General features: G+C 41.9%; 1 protein-coding gene across 1 annotated transcript; it reads left to right on the forward strand.

The window, feature by feature from the left end:
• Window positions 1-21,926, forward strand: ARSK (arylsulfatase family member K). The gene is made up of 8 exons (XM_040986062.1): window positions 1-211; window positions 2,148-2,277; window positions 3,352-3,511; window positions 11,335-11,617; window positions 12,496-12,667; window positions 13,981-14,205; window positions 19,143-19,367; window positions 21,348-21,926. The coding sequence occupies exons 1-8, from the start codon at window positions 89-91 to the stop codon at window positions 21,644-21,646; spliced, it is 1,617 nt and encodes a 538-aa protein (XP_040841996.1). The 5' UTR covers window positions 1-88; the 3' UTR covers window positions 21,647-21,926.

The following is a 21,926-nucleotide window of genomic DNA, read 5'->3' on the forward strand; positions in this document are numbered from 1 at the left end:
GACCAATTAGTGGGTGTCCCTGCCCTCTTCTCTCCTGCCAGGAAGAGGAGGCAGGCCCGTCGGCCGCCTGTCAGAACCGCGCCCCGCGATGCTGCTGCGGCTGCTGTGGGTGTCGGTGGCTGCAGCCTCGGCGCTGGCGGCCCCGGCAAGTGGGCAGAGGCGGGGAGCCGGCCAAGCACCCAACGTGGTGCTGGTCGTGAGCGACTCCTTCGTAAGTACCCGGAAGGCAGGAAGCGGGCAGCAGAGTCTGCGAGATCCCGGGCTACACTTGTACACCGCACTGGTGAAAGAGGAAATGAAAAGAGAAGCCTATTTTGGTGCAAAAAGTATTGAAACCCATGCATGTTTTTTCATAATGCATATTTCGCATGGGGCTCGTCGGAGACCTTTCCTATGAGTGGATTTCAACATTTTTTTTTTTGCACCAAAACTCAGCCTACGTTTTCATTTCGCTTTCCATGAACAGATGCCATTCTCGTGGGGTTTTTTTTAATGCTATCCTATAATGAGCATGAAGCCCGCCTTGCACTAATGGCAAGGGTTCCAAGCACTTGCCACATACCAGGGTGCCCATCGATGGGAAGCTAGCTAAGAAGCAGGGTTGGGACTCAACCCCTGACACTCTAGTACGGGATGTGACATCCCAAATAGTCCTAACCCCTGTGTGGAATGCTCACCCCACGGAGAATGTTCTTAATTCCTACGTTGATTTGCCTTTCTCTTGATTAACCTAAAATGATTGAAGTTACATCGTCTGGATTTGCCTAGAAGATTTGTTGAAGGTATTACTTAGACGATCTTTAAATTTAGAGAGTGGGCAGTGTTGGAAATGAACAAGAAAGATAGGAAAGTGGTCCCGAAAAGAAAGGGAAGTGAAATAAAGTGGGTTGTGCAGAGGGAGAAGTTACTTTTATTGTTCTTTTTTTAAAAAAGATTTAATATTTTTATTGCTAAGTCAAATACACAGAGAGAGGAGGAGAGACAGAGAGGAAGATCTTCCATCCGATGATTCACTTCCTATCTGACCACAACTGCCAGAGCTGGCCAATCCGAAGCCAGGAGCCTCCCCCAGGTCTCCCACACAGGTGCAGGGTACCAAGGCTTTCCGCCATCCTGGAATGCTTTCCCAGGCCACAAGCAGGGAGCTGGATGGGAAGCAGGGCTGCCAGGATTAGAACTTGCGCCCCTAAGAAATCCCAGCGCATTCCAGGCAAGGTCTTAGCCACTAGACCACCGTGCTGGGCCCCTTTACTGTTCTTTATGGGCAGTTCTCCAGCTCTGTGAACCTACACAGCTCTTTCCAGCTGGGGTGAGCTCAACAGCCTGCATACCCTACTGCTGGATGGCACAGGCATGGGGCATGACTTTGGCAAGGCAGCTCTTCTCAGCATGCTCGTTTATTCCTAAAAGGACATCACAGATTTCTAGAAATTTCCAAAGACTTTTCCAAAATGGTTCAAGTGTCAGAGCCAAATAATATAATTATTTGCCTCATCTAAACATATCCCTGTTTGTGTGCATGTGCCCATGTATTAAAGTGTTTGAAAATAGGATGACAATATAATGACAAATAATAAAAGTCCCGAATGCAGTTTACAGCTTCTTTGTAGTTTTTGATTTTAGCTATTTTCAAATTGATAATCAAGATATTCATATTTAAAATAATTTGTAATAATTCATCTCTCTATAACAATTTGGTATACAGTAAGATAAATCATGGCATACAGGATTTATCACTTCTGCAGCTCTAGCAAGCTAAGCAGTTGAGCCAATAAATTATTAAAATCAGGGCCCAGTACAATAATCTTGCGGATAAAATCCTCAACTTGTACACACTGGGATCCCTTATGGGTGCCAGTTCTAATCCCAGCAGCTCCACTTCCCATCCAGCTCCCTGCCTGTGGCCTGGGAAAGCAGCTGAGGATGGCCCAAAGCCTTGAGACCCTGTACCCGCGTGGGAGATCAGGAAGAAGCTCCTAGCTCAGCTCAGCTCAGCTCCAGCCTTTGTGGCCACTTGGAAGGTGAACTAATAGATGGAGCATCTTTCTCTTCTCTCTTTCTCTCTGTAAAATCTGATCTGCCTTTCTAATAAAATAAATAAAAATCTTCAAAAAATATATAGTCAATGCTAAATTTCTCTGTTCTAGGACGGAAGGTTAACATTTCATCCAGGAAGTCAGGTGTTGAAACTTCCTTTTATCAATTTCATGAAAAAACATGGCACTTCCTTTCTAAATGCATACACCAACTCTCCAATCTGTTGTCCATCACGAGCAGGTATGAATATACTTATTAACCCTAGAAAATGGCTACATGTTGAAGAATGTGTTCACAGTTTAAAGTATTAAAACCCCAAAGAGAATAGGAGGAGGGAAAAAAGGGAGTGAAAAGGGAAATGCCATTGTGTTCTTAGAATTGTATCTACACATACACAGAGAAAAAGAATTGAATACAAATCACATTGAATCTGTTACATGTTAATTAAAAATTAAAATAAAAAACAAAGCAAACAAAAATAAAAGATTATAACCAAAAATAGGATAGTGATTCATATTTGGAACCTAATTAAAATTCTAAAATCAGAGATAATGTATTTTTTTAAGATTTATTTTATTTTTATTGGTAAGTCAGATATACAGAGAGGAGGAAAGAAAGAAAGATCTTCTGTCCCCTGATTCACTCCCCAAGCAGCCAAAACAGCTGGAGTTGAGCCAGTCTGAAACCAGGAGCCCAGAGCCTTCTCTGGGTCTCCCATGCAGGTGCAAACTCCCAAGGCTTTGGGCCATCCTCAACTGCTTTCCCAGGCCACAAGCAGAGAGCTGGATGGCAAGCGGGGCTGCCAGGATTAGAACTGGCACCCTTACAGGATTCCAGCACGTGCAAGGCAAGGTGTGTATTGGTGTTATTAGAATAGGTATCTTGTCATTTAGAATGGTGTCTATTGGGTGTCAATGTTCCCTCTTGTAATTACTGGTGACTAAGAAAATTTTTACTATGGGAGCAAGGGAGGAAGAACTCAGACTTACTAGATTTGTTTCCAACAAATTGGTTCAGTAAAAGTATAGGAAGAACTGTCTGGAACATATTATATGCCACAGAGTAGCTGGAGAGAGCTTCTCCTGTTCCAGTTTATCTGGGTCTTTCCACAGCGTGTCAGATCACACTATTCCTTTGTCTTCCATGGCAGTTCACATCTATCCAAAATCAGAATTATTAGGTCAAGCACCGAAGACAGGTTGTGGATCTTACTCCAAAGCATTAGCTCATAGCAGATGATGCTCCCAGTATTGTCTTACTAGTTAAAGCAAATTGCTAACCTTTGTTTTAATCACAATTTGTTTCTCCCCACAGCCATGTGGAGTGGGCTCTTCACTCACTTAACAGAATCTTGGAATAATTTTAAGGGTCTAGATCCAAATTATACAACATGGATGGATATTATGGAGAAGCATGGCTACCGAACACAGAAATTTGGGAAGCTGGACTATACTTCAGGACATCACTCACTTAGGTAAATTATTAAGCATACGCAGAGACTCTTTATTTTGTGTTTCCCCACAGAGGGTGAAAGTAAATCTCTTAATCCTTGGTGCTAATTTGGTTAAAACTCCAGCCTTCTTTAATCTTCTTAAAATATTAAAGTTGCTAATCTACTGGTAATTTTGTTTCTTTTAAACTTTGAAGATCTTGAAATAGTGTTTGTAACATGTTTAACCCATGATTCAATGTAATGAAGTTTCCATTTTATCAGGGCTATTTTATTCTTCCTTTTACAGTCTGTTCTTTAAACCACCATGTTCTCCGCACCTGCCTTTTCCAATTCTCTCCAACATAAGCCTGTTGAACACTGTTTTTCCTTCCATTTCACTGACTCCTCAAAAACCAGACATGGTGGTTAATATGCAAGGTCTAGAAACAGATTTCCTACTTTTAAATACTAGTTTCTCTTTTACTACTAACCTCATAGGTGTGTACCATGTAAGCTAACTGAACTTTATATCTTTTCTTTGTTACAACTATTACATGAAATGTGTGTGCAAGTTAAGTAGTGCAGCAGGCCTGAGACTTGTCCGTGGAAAGGCTGGCTTGCAAGGGTGGGCCTTGGCTGGCTCCCAGGAGCTTGGTTGGATTCTGAGTGTTGCCACCATTGCCCACCTGATGAGGGAGCCTTGCCGTGTTCCTGGACTGCTTCTGCTCTGTGCCTGGTGCTGGACACCTGCTGCCTTTGGGAATCTGGAATGTGGATATGTGCTAGGCAGGATGTTCCTCCATGATCCACACCGGATAAAAATTTGGCTACTGAGCATCTGATGAGTGAAGACAGCATTTCACAGGTATGATCTCAATCTTATGCTGGAAGGATTAGTTACATGTGTCCTCTGCAGCTGCACTTGAAAGCTCGAATCCAATTTCCTCTGGACTCAGCCTGCCACCCACTTTTTCCCTTTGCCACTTCACTGTGGATGCCGTAACTGATACATCTCTTTTTGTTTGTTTTTCTTTAAATTTACTTTGCAATCACAAGCTTAACTCTCCACTAAATAAGGACCTCAACAAGTAGTAAGGACAGAACATATTCCTCAAGTGTCTAGATAATGGCCATGAACAATAATGAAATCTCAAAAGGTCAATTTCACTCTTGTATGTTACTTTTTCTGTGTGCTCTGCATATTCAGTACCACCAATCAGGAAAAGCCTGCTATTTGTCTTTTGGGTACTGGCTTAAGCCACTGAGCATAATGATCTTCAGTCATATCCATTTTGTTGCCAGAGATTTTTATTCTTTTTTGCAGCTGAGTAGTACACCATTGCTTATATATAGCACAATTTCTTCATCTGCTCATCATATGATAGACATCTGGGTTGATTGCGTATTTTAGTAGCTATAGGAGTCATCACAATTATGAGCTCAAGTCTTTTAATTCTCTTGTCTGTCTTTCCAGCACATCAAATGATGGTCTTCTTGTACCAGTCTGGGTATGCCAGTCACATCCATGAGCCCCTTACTGTACATAATATACAGCACCATACTGGGTTCTCTGAGGCTCAACATTTGTTTCTCCCAGAGAACTGTCAAACAGATATTGATAATGCTATTCATAAAAAATACCACATTCCAACATTAAAGCCATGGGAAATTACTTATTTACTAATAACCCTAATTTCATCTAATGTTTCTAAAACTAGATGATTTTAAAAGTTCTTTCACTCTGAAATTCTTTAACTATGATGACAGTGCAATTAAGTGGTTTATAAATTCCTGACATCCACCTGCCCCTTTTACCTCACAGAGTTTATGCATATAAGAAGCTTAAGTTCATATTTGTTATATCTTCTCATCAGTTGTTTAAAAAAATCGTACTTAACACATACAATATTTTTACCATTTTTGCTTTCTTATGAGTCTGTTTTGCCAGTGTATTCCCAATACCTACAATGGTAGTTGTTAATCAAAGACAGGGTGGGTGCCCCTTCCTCCAAAGGACATTTGGCAAAGTCTGGAGGCATTTGTCCTGACACTATGGAAGGCTCCTGCTAGTGTCTAGAGAGCAGAGTTGCTGCTAAATGGCCTGCAGCACACAGGTGGAGACCACCTGAGGAGAACAACCAAGCCTCAGTGTCAAAAGTACAGAGACTGAGAAGCCAAGTGTAGAATGATATGATTGATTGCTCTCACCAGCATGCTCTCAGAAATGTCACACTTAAAGCACTTGAATGCACTTTAAATACTCTTTGCTCTTCTATATCCTAAGCAATCAGACTGACGCTTGGCCCCAACATGGAAATCAGATCCATCGTAAAGGGGCCAGCATTGTGCCAGAGCAAGTTAAGCCACTGATTGGAATGCTCACATCTCAGATGAGAGTAGCAGAACTGGAGTCCCAGCTGCTCCGCTTCTGATCCAGCTTCCTGCTGACATACCCGGGAAGGCAACAGATGATGGTCCAAGTACTTGGGCCCCTGCTGGAAACCAAGATGGAGTTCCTGGATCCTGACTTCTTCCTGGCTGAGACCTGGCTATTATAGCCAATGAGGTGTGAACTAGTGGATGGAAGATTTCTCTGTCTCTCCTCTATCATTCTGCCTTTCAAATAAATCAACTAAAAAAAACTCCATTTGACATTACTATGTCAAGCACGATATTAACTTATAGGTATACAAAATTAGGAGATACCTAATTTTATATAGAAAATTTTTAACAGCACAATTTTTTTTAATTGGAAATGCAAGTCATATTTGTAGAAAAGAGAGAAAGATCTTCCACCCACTGGTTCACTCCCCAAATGACCATCAGAGCCAGAGCTGAGCCTATCCGAAGTCAGGAGTCAGTAGCCTCCTTCAGGTCTCCCATGTGGGTATAGGATCCCAAGGCTTTGGGCCATCCTCTACTGCTTCCCCAAGCCACAAGCAGGAAACTGGATAGGAAGTGGAGCAGCCAGGACAGGAACTCGCACCCCATATGTGATCCTGGTGCTTGTAAGGTGAGGCTTTAGCCATTAAGCCATTGTACTGGGTCCCAAACATCAGTACAATTTAATATTAAGTAGTGTTTTTTAAAATGTTATGACTAAACTATGATCCTTATTTAAGTAAAAAATATAACATCAAGTATTTGTAGTATCTGTTCAGCTAGTGTTTACTGAGCCACCTCCTGTGTGCCAGACACTGTTTTTGATGGTGTGAATATAACAGTAATCAAAACATAAAATTCTCTAATGACATGCCACTTACATTCTAATGCTACCAAAATGAATCGAAACAAACAGCTGCCTTGTTTTTCGCTACTGAAAATCTAAAACCTAAAATCAAATCCCCCAGCATTTCATCTTACCCTTGCAATTACTTTATGTTCTCAGCTCCTGGAGCTTGTTGTTCCTTTGAGCCAAGTCACGACAGGCAATTTTAAATCCTCTGAAACAAATGATGAAATAAAAAGGCCCGCTTCCAAAACAAGAGACTTGCTATCGATAGCCTTGAGCTGTGCCTCGTGGCAGACAGCAAAGGAGAGACAAAGCGTGGGTTGCCGACACAACTCCTCCTGGTCACCTATCGAGCCTCCATGCCACCAGCGCAGTTCTAAAGAGATGAGGCAGGAACAGCTGGACTTAGAGCAGAGACCCTGGAGTCCTCTCCCAAAGCCTCGCCCTGTGCAGCCTCATAGGCCTCTGTTGATCTTACCCCTATCCACAGTCACTTTGTAATGTAAGATATAATTGGTAACTTTTTTATATCTCCCCTTCTTATTGTCATGATTGATATTTAGTATCTAGGAATAGCCAGCATTATTCTGACTCCCTTCTCAGCATGATTTTTGATGATAGTAGGAGAGCTTGCACCATTTTTGTTTGGTTTGGTTAACCAGAGCAGCCCCTGGGGGCATCTGTGGATTGCTTTTAACTGCAATTCTTAACATCGGTTTCTCAAAACAGTCCAGTGACAATTCTGAGCCTGCAGCCTCTCATTCCAATTCTTGGATTCTTTTTTTCATTACCTACTGAGATTTAAAATAAATTGAGTTCAGCTGTGTAAAATGAAGTGTCTCACCTACTTCTGCATCTTACAAGCGATTTTTTAAAATTGTATCACAGTTTGAACAACTTTTTCTTAATCTCATCCTTTTCTTTTTTTTCTTTAATTTGAGAGGCAGAGATACCCCTGTGCTTTCAACAGCTGGAGCTGAGCCAGGATCCAGAGAGGAGCTGAGCCAGGTCCCCCACATAGGTGTCAGGAATCCAATGACTTGAGCCAGCACTGCTGCCAGGGTCTACATTATAAAATATCAAATCAGGGGCTTGGTGCAATAGGCTAGCAGCTAAAGTTCTCACCTTGAACGCACCAGGATCCCAGATGGGCGCTGGTTCTAATCCTGGAAGCTCCACTTTCTATCCAGCTCCCTGCTTGTGGCCTGGGAAAACAGTCAAGGGTGACCCAAAGCCTTGAGACCCTGCACCCACGTGGGAGACCCAGAGGAGGCTCCTGGCTCCTGGCTTTGGATCAGCTTGGCTCCGGTCATTGTGGCCACTTGGGAAGTTAATCAGTGGATGCAAGAGCTTTCTCTCTATCTCTTCTCCTCTGTAAAACTGCCTTTCCAATAAAAAAATAAATATTAAAAAAAATCAAATCAGGGGCAGTCAGCATGATGGTGTAGCACACTAATCCTTGGCCTGTGGCACCAGCATCCCATACAGGTGCCGGTTCGTGTCGTGGCTACTGCACTTCTCATCCGATCCCCTGCTTGTGGCGTGGGAGGACAGTGGAGGATGGCCCTTGGTCCCTGAACCTGTGTGGGAGATATGGAGCAAACAGATGGAAGGTCTTTCTCTATGTCTCTACCTCTCTCTTGGTGTGTAACTCTTTCCAAAAAAATGAAATAAACCTTTTAAAATATAGAGTAAGGAAGATTATGGTAATAATAAATTTGTTCAGAACAGATTGGAGAAACAGCTTTCTATGACCTTAAAAAGAGATCTAGTGTGGGCAGTTGGAAGACTATATAGGATGGAATTTAGACTTTAATGTTGGCCTATAAATAAATCTGAAAGTGTCTGTTTCATGGACCAGAACATTTAATTTTTATAATCAAACCTGGATGAGACTTGAATTCCTATGGGAATTGCATCAGATGGTATTTCTATGAAATTTTGAAAGCTAATAATCAGTTATGATTACTGAAGAACAAAATGAAAAATGTGAAATATTGAGAAACCAAGCATTCAGCTATGAAATATGCATAATTATGAATTTTTGAATTTTAAAGTATCTTTAACCTTTTACTCCCCCAACTTGAAATTCTTGTAATAGCAGCTGCTTATACTCAGAAAATCATGTATTTTTTTACTAGAATTTTCATTGCTATGCATAGTACTTTCTTTTGTGTGTGTGAAAATTTTAAGTATAATCTAGTCTTTTCTAAATCTGAAGGTATGCCTTCTTATGCCTTCTTTTGTAAAGTTAATTTACTTATTTATCTGAAAAAGCAGTGACAGAGGAAGAGACACAGGGAAAGAGAGAGAGATCTCTTTCAATTGCTGGTTCACTCCCCAGATGCCTGCAACAGCCAGGATTGTGCCACGCCAAAGCCAGGAATGAGTAGTTCCATCCAGTCTGCCACATCAGCAGCAGGAATCCAAGTCCTGAGCCACCACGCACTGCCTCCCCAGCACACCGGCAGGAAGCTGGACCTGAAGCAGAGGCAAGATTCAGCCCCAGGCACTGCTGCATGGGGAGCGCACATGCTCCATATGACACTTTAATCCCTGTGCTACAATAGTGGCCTCAAAAGTATGCCTTTTATAAACCACAGTCTTCTCCTCACACCTTTTCTAGACATTTAAAAGTACCCTTTCCCCTAAAGAACATGACAAACCTGTTTTGTTAGACTGTTAAAGTTACTTGTAGGCATTAGGTCTTAAAAGGAAAAATTGGGCCTGGTATGATGGCCCAGTGGTTAAATCCTCATGTTGCAAGTGCAGGGATCCCATATGGGCACCAGTTTGTGTCCCAGCTGTCCTACTTCCCATCCAGCTTCTTGCTTATGGCCTGGAAAAGCAGTAGAGAATGGCTCAAAGCCTTGGGACCCTGCATCTGTGTGGGAGACAGAGAAGGCTCCTAGCTTCAGGTCAGCTCAGCCCTGACCATTGTGGCCATCTGGGGAGTGAACAAGCAGATGGAAGTGAAGATCTTCTTCTGTCTTTATTTCTCTCTGTAAATCTCTGACCTGCCTTTTCAACCTATATGTGAAATATGTACATTATTAATACTGTGATTATGGCATCAGTAAAATTTATTATCTAATTTATTATTACTGTTCAGTGGAGAGCAATCATAATTTTCATATCTATAAAGAAATCCATGAGTAAAAAAGATTGAGGAGTAGAAGCTACTATAATTCCATAAAAAAGATAGTTTGAACTAATAACATTAATGATTAAAATAAGATGTATAGTGAACACATAATAAAGTGTATGTTGAACAGTGATGTTCCAACCTGAGTTTTTCAGCATTCTGTGACTCATTCAACTAAAACAGACTGTTTCCATGAGTGATCATACACAGGGAAGGCAGCTAACAGCCTTGCATGTCTGTATAAAAATAGTATTGTTTCTCACAACTTTGAGAAAAGAACATTTAATGAAGATGAGTATGTGTGTGTACTCTCACATTTGTATTAGGCCACGACTAAAATTTACAAGGCCACTTTTCAGAACTGGATTAGCCAATTCAGTCATTACACCAGGCCCAAGCTCTTTTTAATAGTCTGATTAAAAGTATAATCTTAATGTTCTTCACTAAACACATAAAAATAGAATAGAAAGAAAGAAGTTCAAAATATCCCCCAGTCAGGCCCAGCATGATAGCCTAGTGACTAAAGTCCTCGCCTTGCATGTGCCATGGTCCCTTATGGGTGCTGGATCATATTCCAGCTGCTCCACTTCCCTTCCAGCTCTGCGTTTGTGGCCTGGGAAAGCAGTAGAGGACGGCCCAAAGCCTTGGGACCCTGCACTTGTGTGGGAGACCCAGAAGAAGCTCCTGGCTCCTGGTTTGGATCAGCTCAGCTCTAGCTGTTACGGCCACTTGGGGAGTGAACCAGTGGATGGAAGATCTTTCTCTCTCTCTCCTCTCTGTAAAACTGCCTTACCAATATATATACATATATATCCCCAGTGATCTGTTAGAAAGCTTACATTTGAAGGAAATTGTAGCCATTACTCATGGAGGAAAAAAGAAAATGCTTAGACAAGGAAGTAGGGTGGATAGAGCTCTGAGTTCCTGGCTTTGGCCTCACCCAGCCCTGCTCCTGCAGCCATCTGGGGGGATGGTGAACCAACAGATAGAAGAGTTTTCTCTCTTCTGCTCTCTTTATTTCAAATAAAAATAAGTTTTAAAAAAAGATTGAGGGACTTGAATTAATTCATTTAGCCTGTGAATCCTCTAATAAAAAGAAGGTGTCACTCATTTACAATTGAGTAAGAAATTAACTTAGGTAACTTTTATCATAGTGAAAATGGTTCTTTCAATGAGGAAAAAAAAAATAGCTGGAAACAATGTAATACCTGAGATTGCAGAACTACAAAGTATCCAAGAGAAGTGGGATCTTCAAAATATAAACATTTAGAAACAAAATGAGATTGCGGTGGCTTTGGTTAGAAACATTGTTTTCTTCTAAGGGGAAAGGTTAGAAAAGAAACATTCTTGTAAGAAAAGGTGGTCCTGCCGTGCAGGAGGGAGACCTGGACTGAGTTCCTGGCTCCAGCTTAAATTATATAATTTTAAAATGAACGCGTTTTCACACCATTTTGATCACCTCACAGTACCCCTGTCTTCTTCCTTCAGTAATCGTGTGGAAGCCTGGACAAGAGATGTCGCTTTCTTACTCAGACAGGAAGGCAGGCCCATGGTTAACCTCATCGCTAACAAGACTAAAGTAAGAGTGATGGAAAAGGACTGGAAGGCAACAGACAGAGCCATAGACTGGTTAAGAAGGGAGGCTGTCAACCACACCGACCCCTTCATTCTTTACCTGGGCTTGAATTTACCACACCCTTACCCTTCGCCATCCTCAGGAGAAAATTTTGGAGCTTCAACATTTCGCACATCCCTTTATTGGCTTGAAAAAGTAAGTGTGGTATGTGTGCTCCAACGTGCAGGTTACCGTGTGTGTGTGTGTGTGTGTGTGTTTCTGGTATGAGTTCATTTCTTTATTATCACTTTTAAAGAAAATCTAAAACTTTTATATTGAAAGTTGCTCAATAGCAGGTTTGGTTAAAGTGGCAGTTTTAGAAAACTAAAATAAATGTTAAACACAGACACATGCTTCTGAGCCAACTAAAATGTGTGTGATGTATCTAGGGAGTGAAGCTGAAAGCCATTCATTCGGTAAATGGGGATTCCTTGCTATGCAGTCTTTCGTACCAGGGAAAGCAGGGGGAGATTGCCCGAGTACTTGGATCTCTACACTTATGTGGGAGATCCTGAAGAAGCTCCTGACTCCTGGCCATTTGGGGAGTAAACCAATGAATCAATCTCTCTCTCTCTCTGTCACTCTTTAAACAGATCCTAAAGTGTGTATATATAAAGTATATATATATATAAATCAAAGATCTAGTCTCAAATATTTTGTCAACACCGTAGACGTATATGTATATGTCCAAGTTATATTTGTTTCTAACAGTCATTTGGCAAGGTGCTTAGATACTGCCTTTTGTGCTAATAAAATACTGTGCTAAGCGAGTTCAGCTTCTTGGGCGATTGAGTTTGAAGTTGTGAATTGGGAACACAGCCCTGTGTTACGGTGCCCCACTCTCCTGAAGGGATGATGTTCCATAGAGAAGGCGAGCTTGGGCTGGTTCAGCTCACACTGTTCATTGACATGTATACTTTTTCCTATCGCTCTAAGTAATTAAACCATATATATTTCACTGTGTGTATGTGGTGGTGGCGGGAGCCGAAGAATATTTCTGATTTGCTAAAATAACGAAATTTCTCCCTTTGTAGGTATATCATGACGCCATCAAAATCCCAAAGTGGCTGCCCCTGTCAGAAATGCACCCTGTAGACTATTATTCCTCCTACACAAAAAACTGCACCGGGAAGTTTACCGAGAAGGAAATAAGGAACATTAGAGCATTTTATTACGCTATGTGTGCTGAGGCAGACGCCATGCTTGGTACGTGGTTTAACTAATAAGCAATTACCTGAAAAAACAGATCCTCTTTCACCAACAAACTATGTTTGTGCTTGTTGGTGACTTGCATGAGCAAATTCAATACCCCTTGCAACAGCAGCTTAAATGCTTCAGAGTTAGAAATCTTTCAGAATCTGGACGTGTCTAAAAGTAGGTAGCTTATGATATTAGTAGAATACAATGCCCTTTCTTAGTTATAAATGCTCATATCTCTAAGTGATCATATTTGTTCAAAAATATGATATTTTAGCAAGTGAGGCTACAAGGATGCTGTGGAGAGAAAAGGGACGAAGCACGAGAAGACCAGTTAGGAAGCAATTGCAGTTGTCCAGTTGGAAGGCTACAGTGGTCCCGCATCCACGACTCATTCCACAGAGCAGTGACTGTCAGGTTTTCACAAGACTTCAGAATCCACTGAGTTTCCTAAACCAATAAAGATTGGCACCCCAGGTGCAAGCACTGCCAACAAGGATCACCCCTGTCTCTGGACTGTGTTCTACCGGGCCTCTCGTCATTACAGTCCAGAGCAAGTTGGAGACAGAGTCGGGGACTGGTCAGAGGAACTTGACTATCCAGTTACTCTGTGGCCAAGAATGTGCCCAGTCACCCTCTGGTAGTCTCTACCCTGCCCACAGCCCAGCTCCCAGGTGCAGTTCCCATACCCCTCAGCCGAGTGCATGCCAAGTGCATGGCTCTGGTGGCTGCTTCGCCTTTGGAAGGAAGAGCAGCAGGGGAGGTGAGTTCTGCCTGCTCTTTCGATCTGCTGTGCATGGAGACTGTGTTCCAGTCTTTGTAGCACTGGAGACATGCATAAGGTGGAAGGTCAAACCCGACCTGGGCCAAAGACACCCCGACATACTGTAAAGACAGAGCAGGTAAAGCATGCTCCCCATAGGTGCCAGCGTACCTCGGGATAGTGTATTTTCTCTTCTCTCCATTGTCAACTGGCGAGCATGGATATGAGGCTTGGTAATATTCAGATGTTAAGATGAACTTCTGTAGGGCAGAGTTGTTATATACTCATGCAATAGAATAAAACATCAAGCAGTGCCCCACATCAGGGACCTGGGATGGGTGGGAGCCTGGGTGGGGTTTCTCCCTTTATCTCCCCCTTTACCCCAGATACAGAAAAATAAAATGTGGAAATAATAGTCTTATCCACTTTCCTGTAGCCCTTGAACATTTGTGCCCTAATTAACTATGTAAAGATTGTCAAAAATAAAGGGAAAAAATGAAAAAAAATCATGCAAAATGAAAAAAAAAAGCTACAAGATTTCTCTTGGTTTCTACTGCAGGTGAAATTATTTTGGCTCTTGCCCAGTTAGACCTTCTTCAGAAAACAATTGTGCTCTACACCTCAGACCATGGAGAACTGGCCATGGAACATAGGCAGTTTTACAAAATGAGCATGTATGAAGCCAGCGTCCATGTGCCACTTTTGATCATGGGACCGGGAATTCAGGCCAACCTCCAAGTCCCAGATGTGGTTTCCCTTGTGGATCTCTACCCTACCATGCTGGGTGAGTAGAGTGATTTGTAGTACTGCTGAGGATGAACAAGCAAAGGAGTCGCAGGTCCTGCTGACTGACTGATAACTTTGATTCTTTTAGCTGTGAGTCAACCCATATTCTGAAAAGCACAGAGACTCCTTCCCACCCTCCTGTGGCTTTCATTTTGCACCGTCATGTCCCCTTCCAAAGACTCAACAATCAGAATGTGACTATCAAGTAAATCACCTAAGATAAGCTTATTGGTTTCCAGAAATTATTTGTACTTCATTTGATTCTCTACCACCACCTCCGTAAAATAGAAATGTTGACTTTCTGGATTAATCTGTCTACTCTGAAACTGCTCACTTATGTCAGTGTTAGAATCCAAGGCCTTTAAACTGATCGTATGAACATAATCTCCTTTCAAGAGTGCTGTGTGTTTGCTTTAGTAGCTTCTTCATGCCTACAAGCGAAGCCACAGGACTAGAAAAGCAACCTTTGAATTTAGGTAGTTAGTGATTGCATTTGAAGATACCAGAATAATAACATCATCACACTTAAAGAAAATTATATGCAACCAACTGCCAATTTCTAATGTAGCTGAGCACTTTAAACATTAGTATTTAAAAATTAAATGATGTGTTCTAAGGCACCGGCGATTGCAGAAAGTGCCATCAATTCGTAACTTACAGTGAAAGCAGAAGGTAACAGAACACTAGATATGAGCGCACCTCAAAAAGTTCATGGAAAATTCAAAATCCATATTTTGATATCCAGATGCTTTTTTGATAGTATGCACTTTCCTGGGCTTCTTAGAGGCTTCTAGTGGGCTTAGGCATGTTGTGTACCTTTGAAAGTGTGCAAATGTGAGAGCAACATGCACCACCTTCAAGTCACAGAAGTAACAGCTCTCCGCCGACCTCTGCTGCGAAGTCCTGCCCTTCATCTCCCTAATGCATGCAAGTCAGGACCCTTTCCTTCTCTCATTTCACAACAGGTCTTGTCTATTTGAGCACACTTTTTTTTTTTTTTTTGCTTCAATGTTTTGATCTTTGTAGTTCCTGAGTCATCATTTGCTGGTTTCTCTTCAGCCCGAGGCACTTAGCCATGTCTCCCTCGCTCTCACTCCAACAGCTTCCAGCTGATTTCTTTGAACTTGCCTCATTTTCTGCTTTTTAAGGAGCATCTGAGTAACCGTGTGCATTTGTATGTGTCTCTCGTATCCTCTTTAGGGTTACAAGCAGGTACTTATCTGTGTCAGCATTTCTGTATTTCCTCCCCTAGCTTCTGCTCAATGCAGAACTCTTCCTGCCCTCCCCACTCCCCAAGAAACACCTCTTTGGGCCCCTCACATTTGCTTAACCTTGTAGGGTTGTTTTGTTTTCTTGAGCAATAGTAACTAGAACTGTAAAAAGGATCATAAAGGCTTAGGGAAAGTTGGAGTGCTGGCGCCTTGGTTTTTCTTGTGACAGACTCCGTAGTGATGTTTCCCATTTTGTGTGACTCTGGATGCTAGCAGCTTGTAGTCCACTTTCAGGGAGCAGTCTGCAATGGTCCCATTCTATTCTCACATTATCACCTTACATGGTAACTAATGTACAGATTTAAATTATTTTCCTAACACGTTGTTTCACATTTCCCCACAAAGCAAAGTCGGCAATTTGTAATCTTGAGCTACTGTTACCACTATTTGCCACTTCACCCAGCATCAAAGTTAAAGGGCACGTACAAGTGAGGAAATTTCATAACATATTTATGGAATTTCGCTGAACAGATAATATAAAAAATATTAAGTAAGAAAATACTGATTGAGATGGGGAAATTTTCATCTATGGCAGGACTGGGGATTTGGGGGCAGAGGGTGGGCAGGGGCCATCTAGATATTTACAACATCATTCACAGACCCTACAAATTATCTTTAAAAATTAACCTGCCATAGATTTATTATATTTAGCATCCCGCCTGTGATTGCATTGGCAAGGCTAGACCAAAAGGTTTCCTGGGCCTTCTATGGCCTACAGGCTGGGTGCTGCCCTTCCCCCACTCAGAGGACACCTTGTCTGTCATAAGACACTCTCAGAAACCCCATCACATCCCATCCCTGCCCCTCTGGGAACAACATCACTTCCTGCAGTTATTTTTTTTTTTTCTTTTTCTCTGTAATTTGTCAGTTTTTACCATTTTAAAAATCATACTTGGATGCAGGTTTTTATGTACTGTTACTCTTCATAGAATTCCCAGCAACAGACTTCTTTTGCATCCCGTTTCCCTGCAGAATGTAGATTAACATCATTTAAAGATCACGTGGTACTTTGACCTGCCCAGCATGAGTGAAGGAAGTTAAAGCCAAAAATAAATGCGCCTTCAATTCTGCACTGGAAACTACCTTCTCCAAAACTTACCACAGTTTATAAAATGTTTCATAAGAAATATTCTTGGGACCAGTGCTGTTGATGTGCCTTCTGCGTTGGCATCCCATACAGGTGCCAGTTTGAGTCCCAGCTGCTCCATTTCTGATCCACCTCTCTGCTAATGGCCTAGGAAAGCACCCACATGGGAGACCCAGAAGAAACTCCTGGCTCCCAGCTTCAGATCAGCTCAACTCTGTTGTGACCATTTGGGGAGAGAATCAGAGGATCAAAGGGGTTTCTCTCTCCCTGTCTCTTTCCTCTCTCAATCTTTCTCTCTGTGTAACTCTTTCAAGTAAAATAAATTTTTAATTAAAAAATCAATATTCTTTTATGATCACAAAAGGAAAAGCTGCAATTCAGTCATTTTTTAAGGGGAGAGACAGAGGAATAGAACACATGTGCCCAGATCATCATATCAGACCCTAATTTATTCTATTACTGAGATGCTAACAGAAGAAAAGGTGCGGGCCCAGTGCAATAGCCTGGTGGCTATCCCATTTGGGTACCAGTTTATATCCTGGCTGCTCCACTTCCCATCCTGCTCCCTGCTTGTGGCCTGGGAAAGCAGTGCAGGATGGCCCTAAACCTTGGGACCCTGCCCCCACAAAGGAGACCTGGAAGAAGCTCCTGGCTCCTGCCACTGGATCAGCTCAATCCACCAATTGCGGCCACTTGGGGAGTGAACCAGCAGATGGAAGATCTTTCTCTCTGTCTTCTCTGTATATCTGCCTTTCCAATAAAAAATAAAATAAATCCTTAAGCAAAGAGATAAGGTAGAAAGAGCAAACAGAAGAAAGTGTAACAAGAATGTCATATATGAACCAGACAATAACAGTATTGTCTCTTTCAAATTAACCTTTTTGTAATTTATGTAAATATAACACAATTACACTCTTCTAAATCTGTAAGAAAAAGAGAAATAATTGTAAAGAACTCAAACTTAGTAGTTGTAGAAATATTAAAATAAGAGCATAGGATTTTTCTCTCACATGCAGTGTTTACAAACATTAAAAGGAATTATAATCTTTTTATGATAGGATTATGTGCCTCTTCACAGAGTATAAGCCGACACAGATATTTCTGGAGGAATCTGGAGGCCATATTTCTTTAAAATATGCAGACATTTTGACCTAGAAACTCTAACTGCAGGAAATAACCTACTGGTGTTGTCACTTACCTTATTATAAAACTAAGTTATTATAAAACTAAGGAAGAATTAGAAGCAACATGAATGTGCACTTGTAATTGCTTGGGTAAATAATAGTGAATTCTATTTTTTAAAAGTCTAACTAATGCCTGCAAATAGTCCGTATGTATTATTAACAAGAAAATGTAAGTTCTGTCATTAGGACTTTATTTTTTTAGTTTTGCTTGTGTGTTATGGTAGGTGTCCATCTAACTTCCCCACGGGTGCTCCTGATCACAGTAAAAGAACACTATCAACCGTTACACTAGGACTCACTGGCGTACGCAAATCTGTTGCCCTAACAGCCCCAGCCAACCCAGCAAACATAATGCTCTCATGGTCCATGTTTAATTTACCGTTTAATTTATCCTTTTTCAAAGAAATCCCTTAGTTCTGGGAGAGCTTACCGCTGCCTCCGTGGTGATTAGCATTAGACCTACCTCACTTCTGTTTATAAACTAAACCCAGACATACTATGACTTAAGTACCAATATCCTCAGAAGGTGTGTGAATCAATGACCCTGGAACTCTACAGCGCCACCTGTGGGCGCTGGGTTCTATTGCACCTCCACCTAGCAAACGGCTGCCTAGTTTGAAGAGTCCAGGGAGGGGTTTTCGGGAGGGGGTAAGGGAAATCCCATGGCCTGTGGAACTGTATCATAAAATGGTAATAATATTTAAAAATGGGAAAAATATCTACAAAGAAAAGCCTTATTTTATGATTCTTCTAGCCAAATAGGAATTCAAAATAGATGTGAACCATCACCTATGTGTAGAAGTACAAGTCTCTTCACATTAGCTTACCTGTGGCTGTTTATTTGTTATAAATTCAACTTATACACAGAACATCAGATTAAACTTCTCAAGTCAGAGTCCCGGGCCAGGCTTCCTTTTCCTTTCTACTCCCTGGGTCTTAAAAATACCACAGCAAAGATGGTGACTACAAAACCCATCACTGGCTTGGAAAACCAATTGGGATTCCTACTTCACTACACCTACTTATCAACAGTGTGTTGAAATTTAAAATTTAAAATGGAACAAATGTTGAGTAACAACTATGATTATTTAAATATCGAGGACAAGAAGAACTGATGTTAACTAATATTGGATGAGCATTCTTATGGGCCAAGCAGTGCGAGCTCAAGATTTTACACAAGTTATCTTACTTAGACCTGACATGAAACTATGAGATCAAGGCAGATGAAGTTCAGAGAAGTTAATACCTTGCTCCAAGAAGCATTTGAGTCTGGCAGTCTGTTTCTAGAACCCAAGTGCCATCGGTAGTCCCTGCACCATTACTGATAGAGGGAAACATATGTGATGTCATTACGAATGTCCAACCGTGAACAGGTGCTTGCTTTGTGCTGCAGAGATCGCTGGCCTACCTCTGCCTCAGAACCTGAGCGGATACTCTTTGCTGCCGTTATCATCCGAGACACCAAGGAACAACGGCAGGTGCAAGCCCCTGCGTCCACCCTGGATTCTGAGTGAGTTCCATGGCTGTAACGTGAACGCCTCCACCTACATGCTGCGAACCAACCAATGGAAGTACATCGCCTATGCTGACGGGGTGGCAGTGTTGCCTCAGCTCTTTGGTAAGTGGGTCCATCTGGTGTTGAGTGTGATGCTTTGTGCAATGAGCTCATTGGCGTGGCCTTACTCAAGTTACCCCAGGGCCTACCTGCTGCTTTTCATGCTGGGGAAGGGTTTGCTAACGGTTGCCCGCATGAGCAGCTAGCTTCCTAGCACATGATGGTGTGGATTTTAAAGTATGCTAGGCCTTTTTGGTCCAGGTCTCATGGCTGAGACCACTGTTTTCTCTGAACAAGTGTCTGTGCTTGTCCATGGTCATCTTTGCTGAGCAGCTGTCAGCAACACCTGAAATGTGTGGGAGCCATTGTGTGCACTGCACCTAGCAGAGCAGACCAGAGCAGAACCTTGTCACTCATGCTAGGCACTGCCTGTGGAAGCTGAGCCTTCCAACATACCAGTTGCCCAAAACTCGGGATTCCCCGTGACTAATCAGAAGGGGCCCAGGATGCCTGTGCTGCCATATCATCCAAATGCCCTCTCTTAAAACCCCATCTTCGGGAAAGTGACTGCAACGACCCAGCCACTTGGCATCGTCCTTCAGGCTCTTTGTGCTGTAAAGCCCGCCTCCACAGTCAGCTCATCGGAGCCCTTTTCTAAGCCTTCCCATGAGACGTTCCTCACTCATGGCCCACTAAGTAATGGCCAGTTCAATCTTTAAATTGAATTTGTCCACTGGGTTCTGCCAAAAGCAGAGGTAACTGGCCAAGTTTAGGGAAGGAGCCAGCCCTTTCCTGTATCTCTGAGCCTTTTCACTCACACTTCCACCTGTGTCCTGCAGAGGCCTCCTGGCCAGTGCCCTCCCCTCAGCCCAGAGCGGGGCTCCCTCCACATGTGGGGTTCATTATTGCTCTGCAGGTGACTGTCACAAGATTGTTAACCTGCTGCTTTTCCCAACTGGATTGCCACCCAGGCACATCCTGTCTTCCCACTCCACGCGTGAAAGTTTGGGTTTGGACCTGAGATACTTATCACTGTTTTCTTCCTGTGAGTGATTGACATGTTTGTATTTCCAAGGACGGCTGGCTGCTCAAATGAATTCTAACACTGATGTTAACATTCAAAAATCTAAGCAGAAGGTGTTCATGCAACAAAGAAAGCCAGGGTTCTGTGAAGTTGCCAGAACATGACGTGTCTATATACAAAATTCTTAATGCTGGAGGATTTAGGGCTATGGAAATGGCAAGGCATCAAAAACGGGAAGAATTAGGTCCAAACCAGCTTCTTAATGTGGGGATTTCATTGTTTCTAGCATCTAAGATTTGTTAATGACAGTAAGAAGATAATTTGGGCATATATTTCAGGGCTGATTAATTTGGGGCATCACTATATTATTTTTTCATATATACTCTATATTAACTTTATATAAATACACTATATATAAATTCTCTTATTAGCTTTAGGTATTGTTCCAGTTTTAGTATATGTGCTGCCAAAACAAGCACTGACTTTTGGTATAATTATATTAGTTTATCACACATTCTATTCTTCAGTTTACTAAAAGAAATAGGAATAGAAATAAAAACTGGGAGCACAACAACAGTAGCGCAGTGGATTAAGCCGCTGCCTAGGATGCCCACATCCCATAGTGGAGTCAGTTCCAGCTCATCTGCTGCCAATTCTGCTTCCCCATAACGCACCCAGGAAGGCAGTGGGCAATGGCGAAACTATTTGTGTCCCTGTCACCCATGTGGGAAACTTGGATGGAGTTTCAGGTCCCTGGTTTCAGCCTGGTCCCTCTCTGGTTATTGCAGCCATTTGAAGAATGAACCAGCACATGAATATGTCTCTTTCTCTCCCCCACCAGATAAATAGATAGATAGATAGATAGATAGATAGATAGATAGATAGATAGATAGATAGACAGATATAGATAGATACAGATATAGAGAGGTATATCATCTTTCATATAAATGGTACTGGTCTAATGATATCCTAAAAGTCCTTTAGAGCAGGTAACTATTTGCCACACCTTCTTCTTTCAGATCTCTTCTCCGATCCCGATGAACTAACCAATGTTGCTACAAAATTTCCAGAAATCACTTCTTCTTTGGATCAGAAGCTTCGTTCCATCATAAACTACCCCAGAGTTTCTGCTTCCGTCCACCAGTACAACAAAGAGCAGTTTATCTGGTGGAAGCAAAGCATAGGGCAGAATTACTCCGACGTGATCGCTAACCTCAGGTGGCACCAGGACTGGCTGAAAAAACCAAGGAAGTATGAACGTGCAATCGACCGGTGGCTAAAACCTACAGCAACCCAAAAACCCCTGAAACAAAATTGAGAAAATAATGTTCCAAACCTACATGGAAATATGTTAAGATATCATGATTTTTAAAATATTTTATTTGAAGCATTTTCAATAATTACTGCATTAAGGATGCTTTTATGCTTTAAAATGCCAATGATTAATCACATCTTTCCAAAAAAATTGTTATTAAGACCGATTGTCACCAAGTTCCATCAAGTTCATGGAAGCACAGAGAGAATCAGAACAAATTTTATAATATAAAGGTTGTGTTCCTTGAATAATACAGAATATAAACTATTTTTTAAAGATTTAT

Source organism: Ochotona curzoniae, unplaced genomic scaffold (assembly GCF_017591425.1).
Source record: "Ochotona curzoniae isolate NIBS_2020 unplaced genomic scaffold, NIBS_Ocur_1.0 contig_4501, whole genome shotgun sequence".
Taxonomy (NCBI): Eukaryota; Metazoa; Chordata; class Mammalia; order Lagomorpha; family Ochotonidae; genus Ochotona; species Ochotona curzoniae.

Excerpts from the sequence above, each read along its gene's own strand:
- ARSK (XM_040986062.1), top strand. The coding sequence starts at position 89 with ATGCTGCTGCGGCTGCTGTGGGTGTCGGTGGCTGCAGCCTCGGCGCTG. Across the intron at positions 3,512-11,334 it reads TCAGGACATCACTCACTTAG|TAATCGTGTGGAAGCCTGGA; the intron begins GTAAATTATTAA and ends TTCTTCCTTCAG. Across the intron at positions 19,368-21,347 it reads AGTGTTGCCTCAGCTCTTTG|ATCTCTTCTCCGATCCCGAT; the intron begins GTAAGTGGGTCC and ends TTCTTCTTTCAG.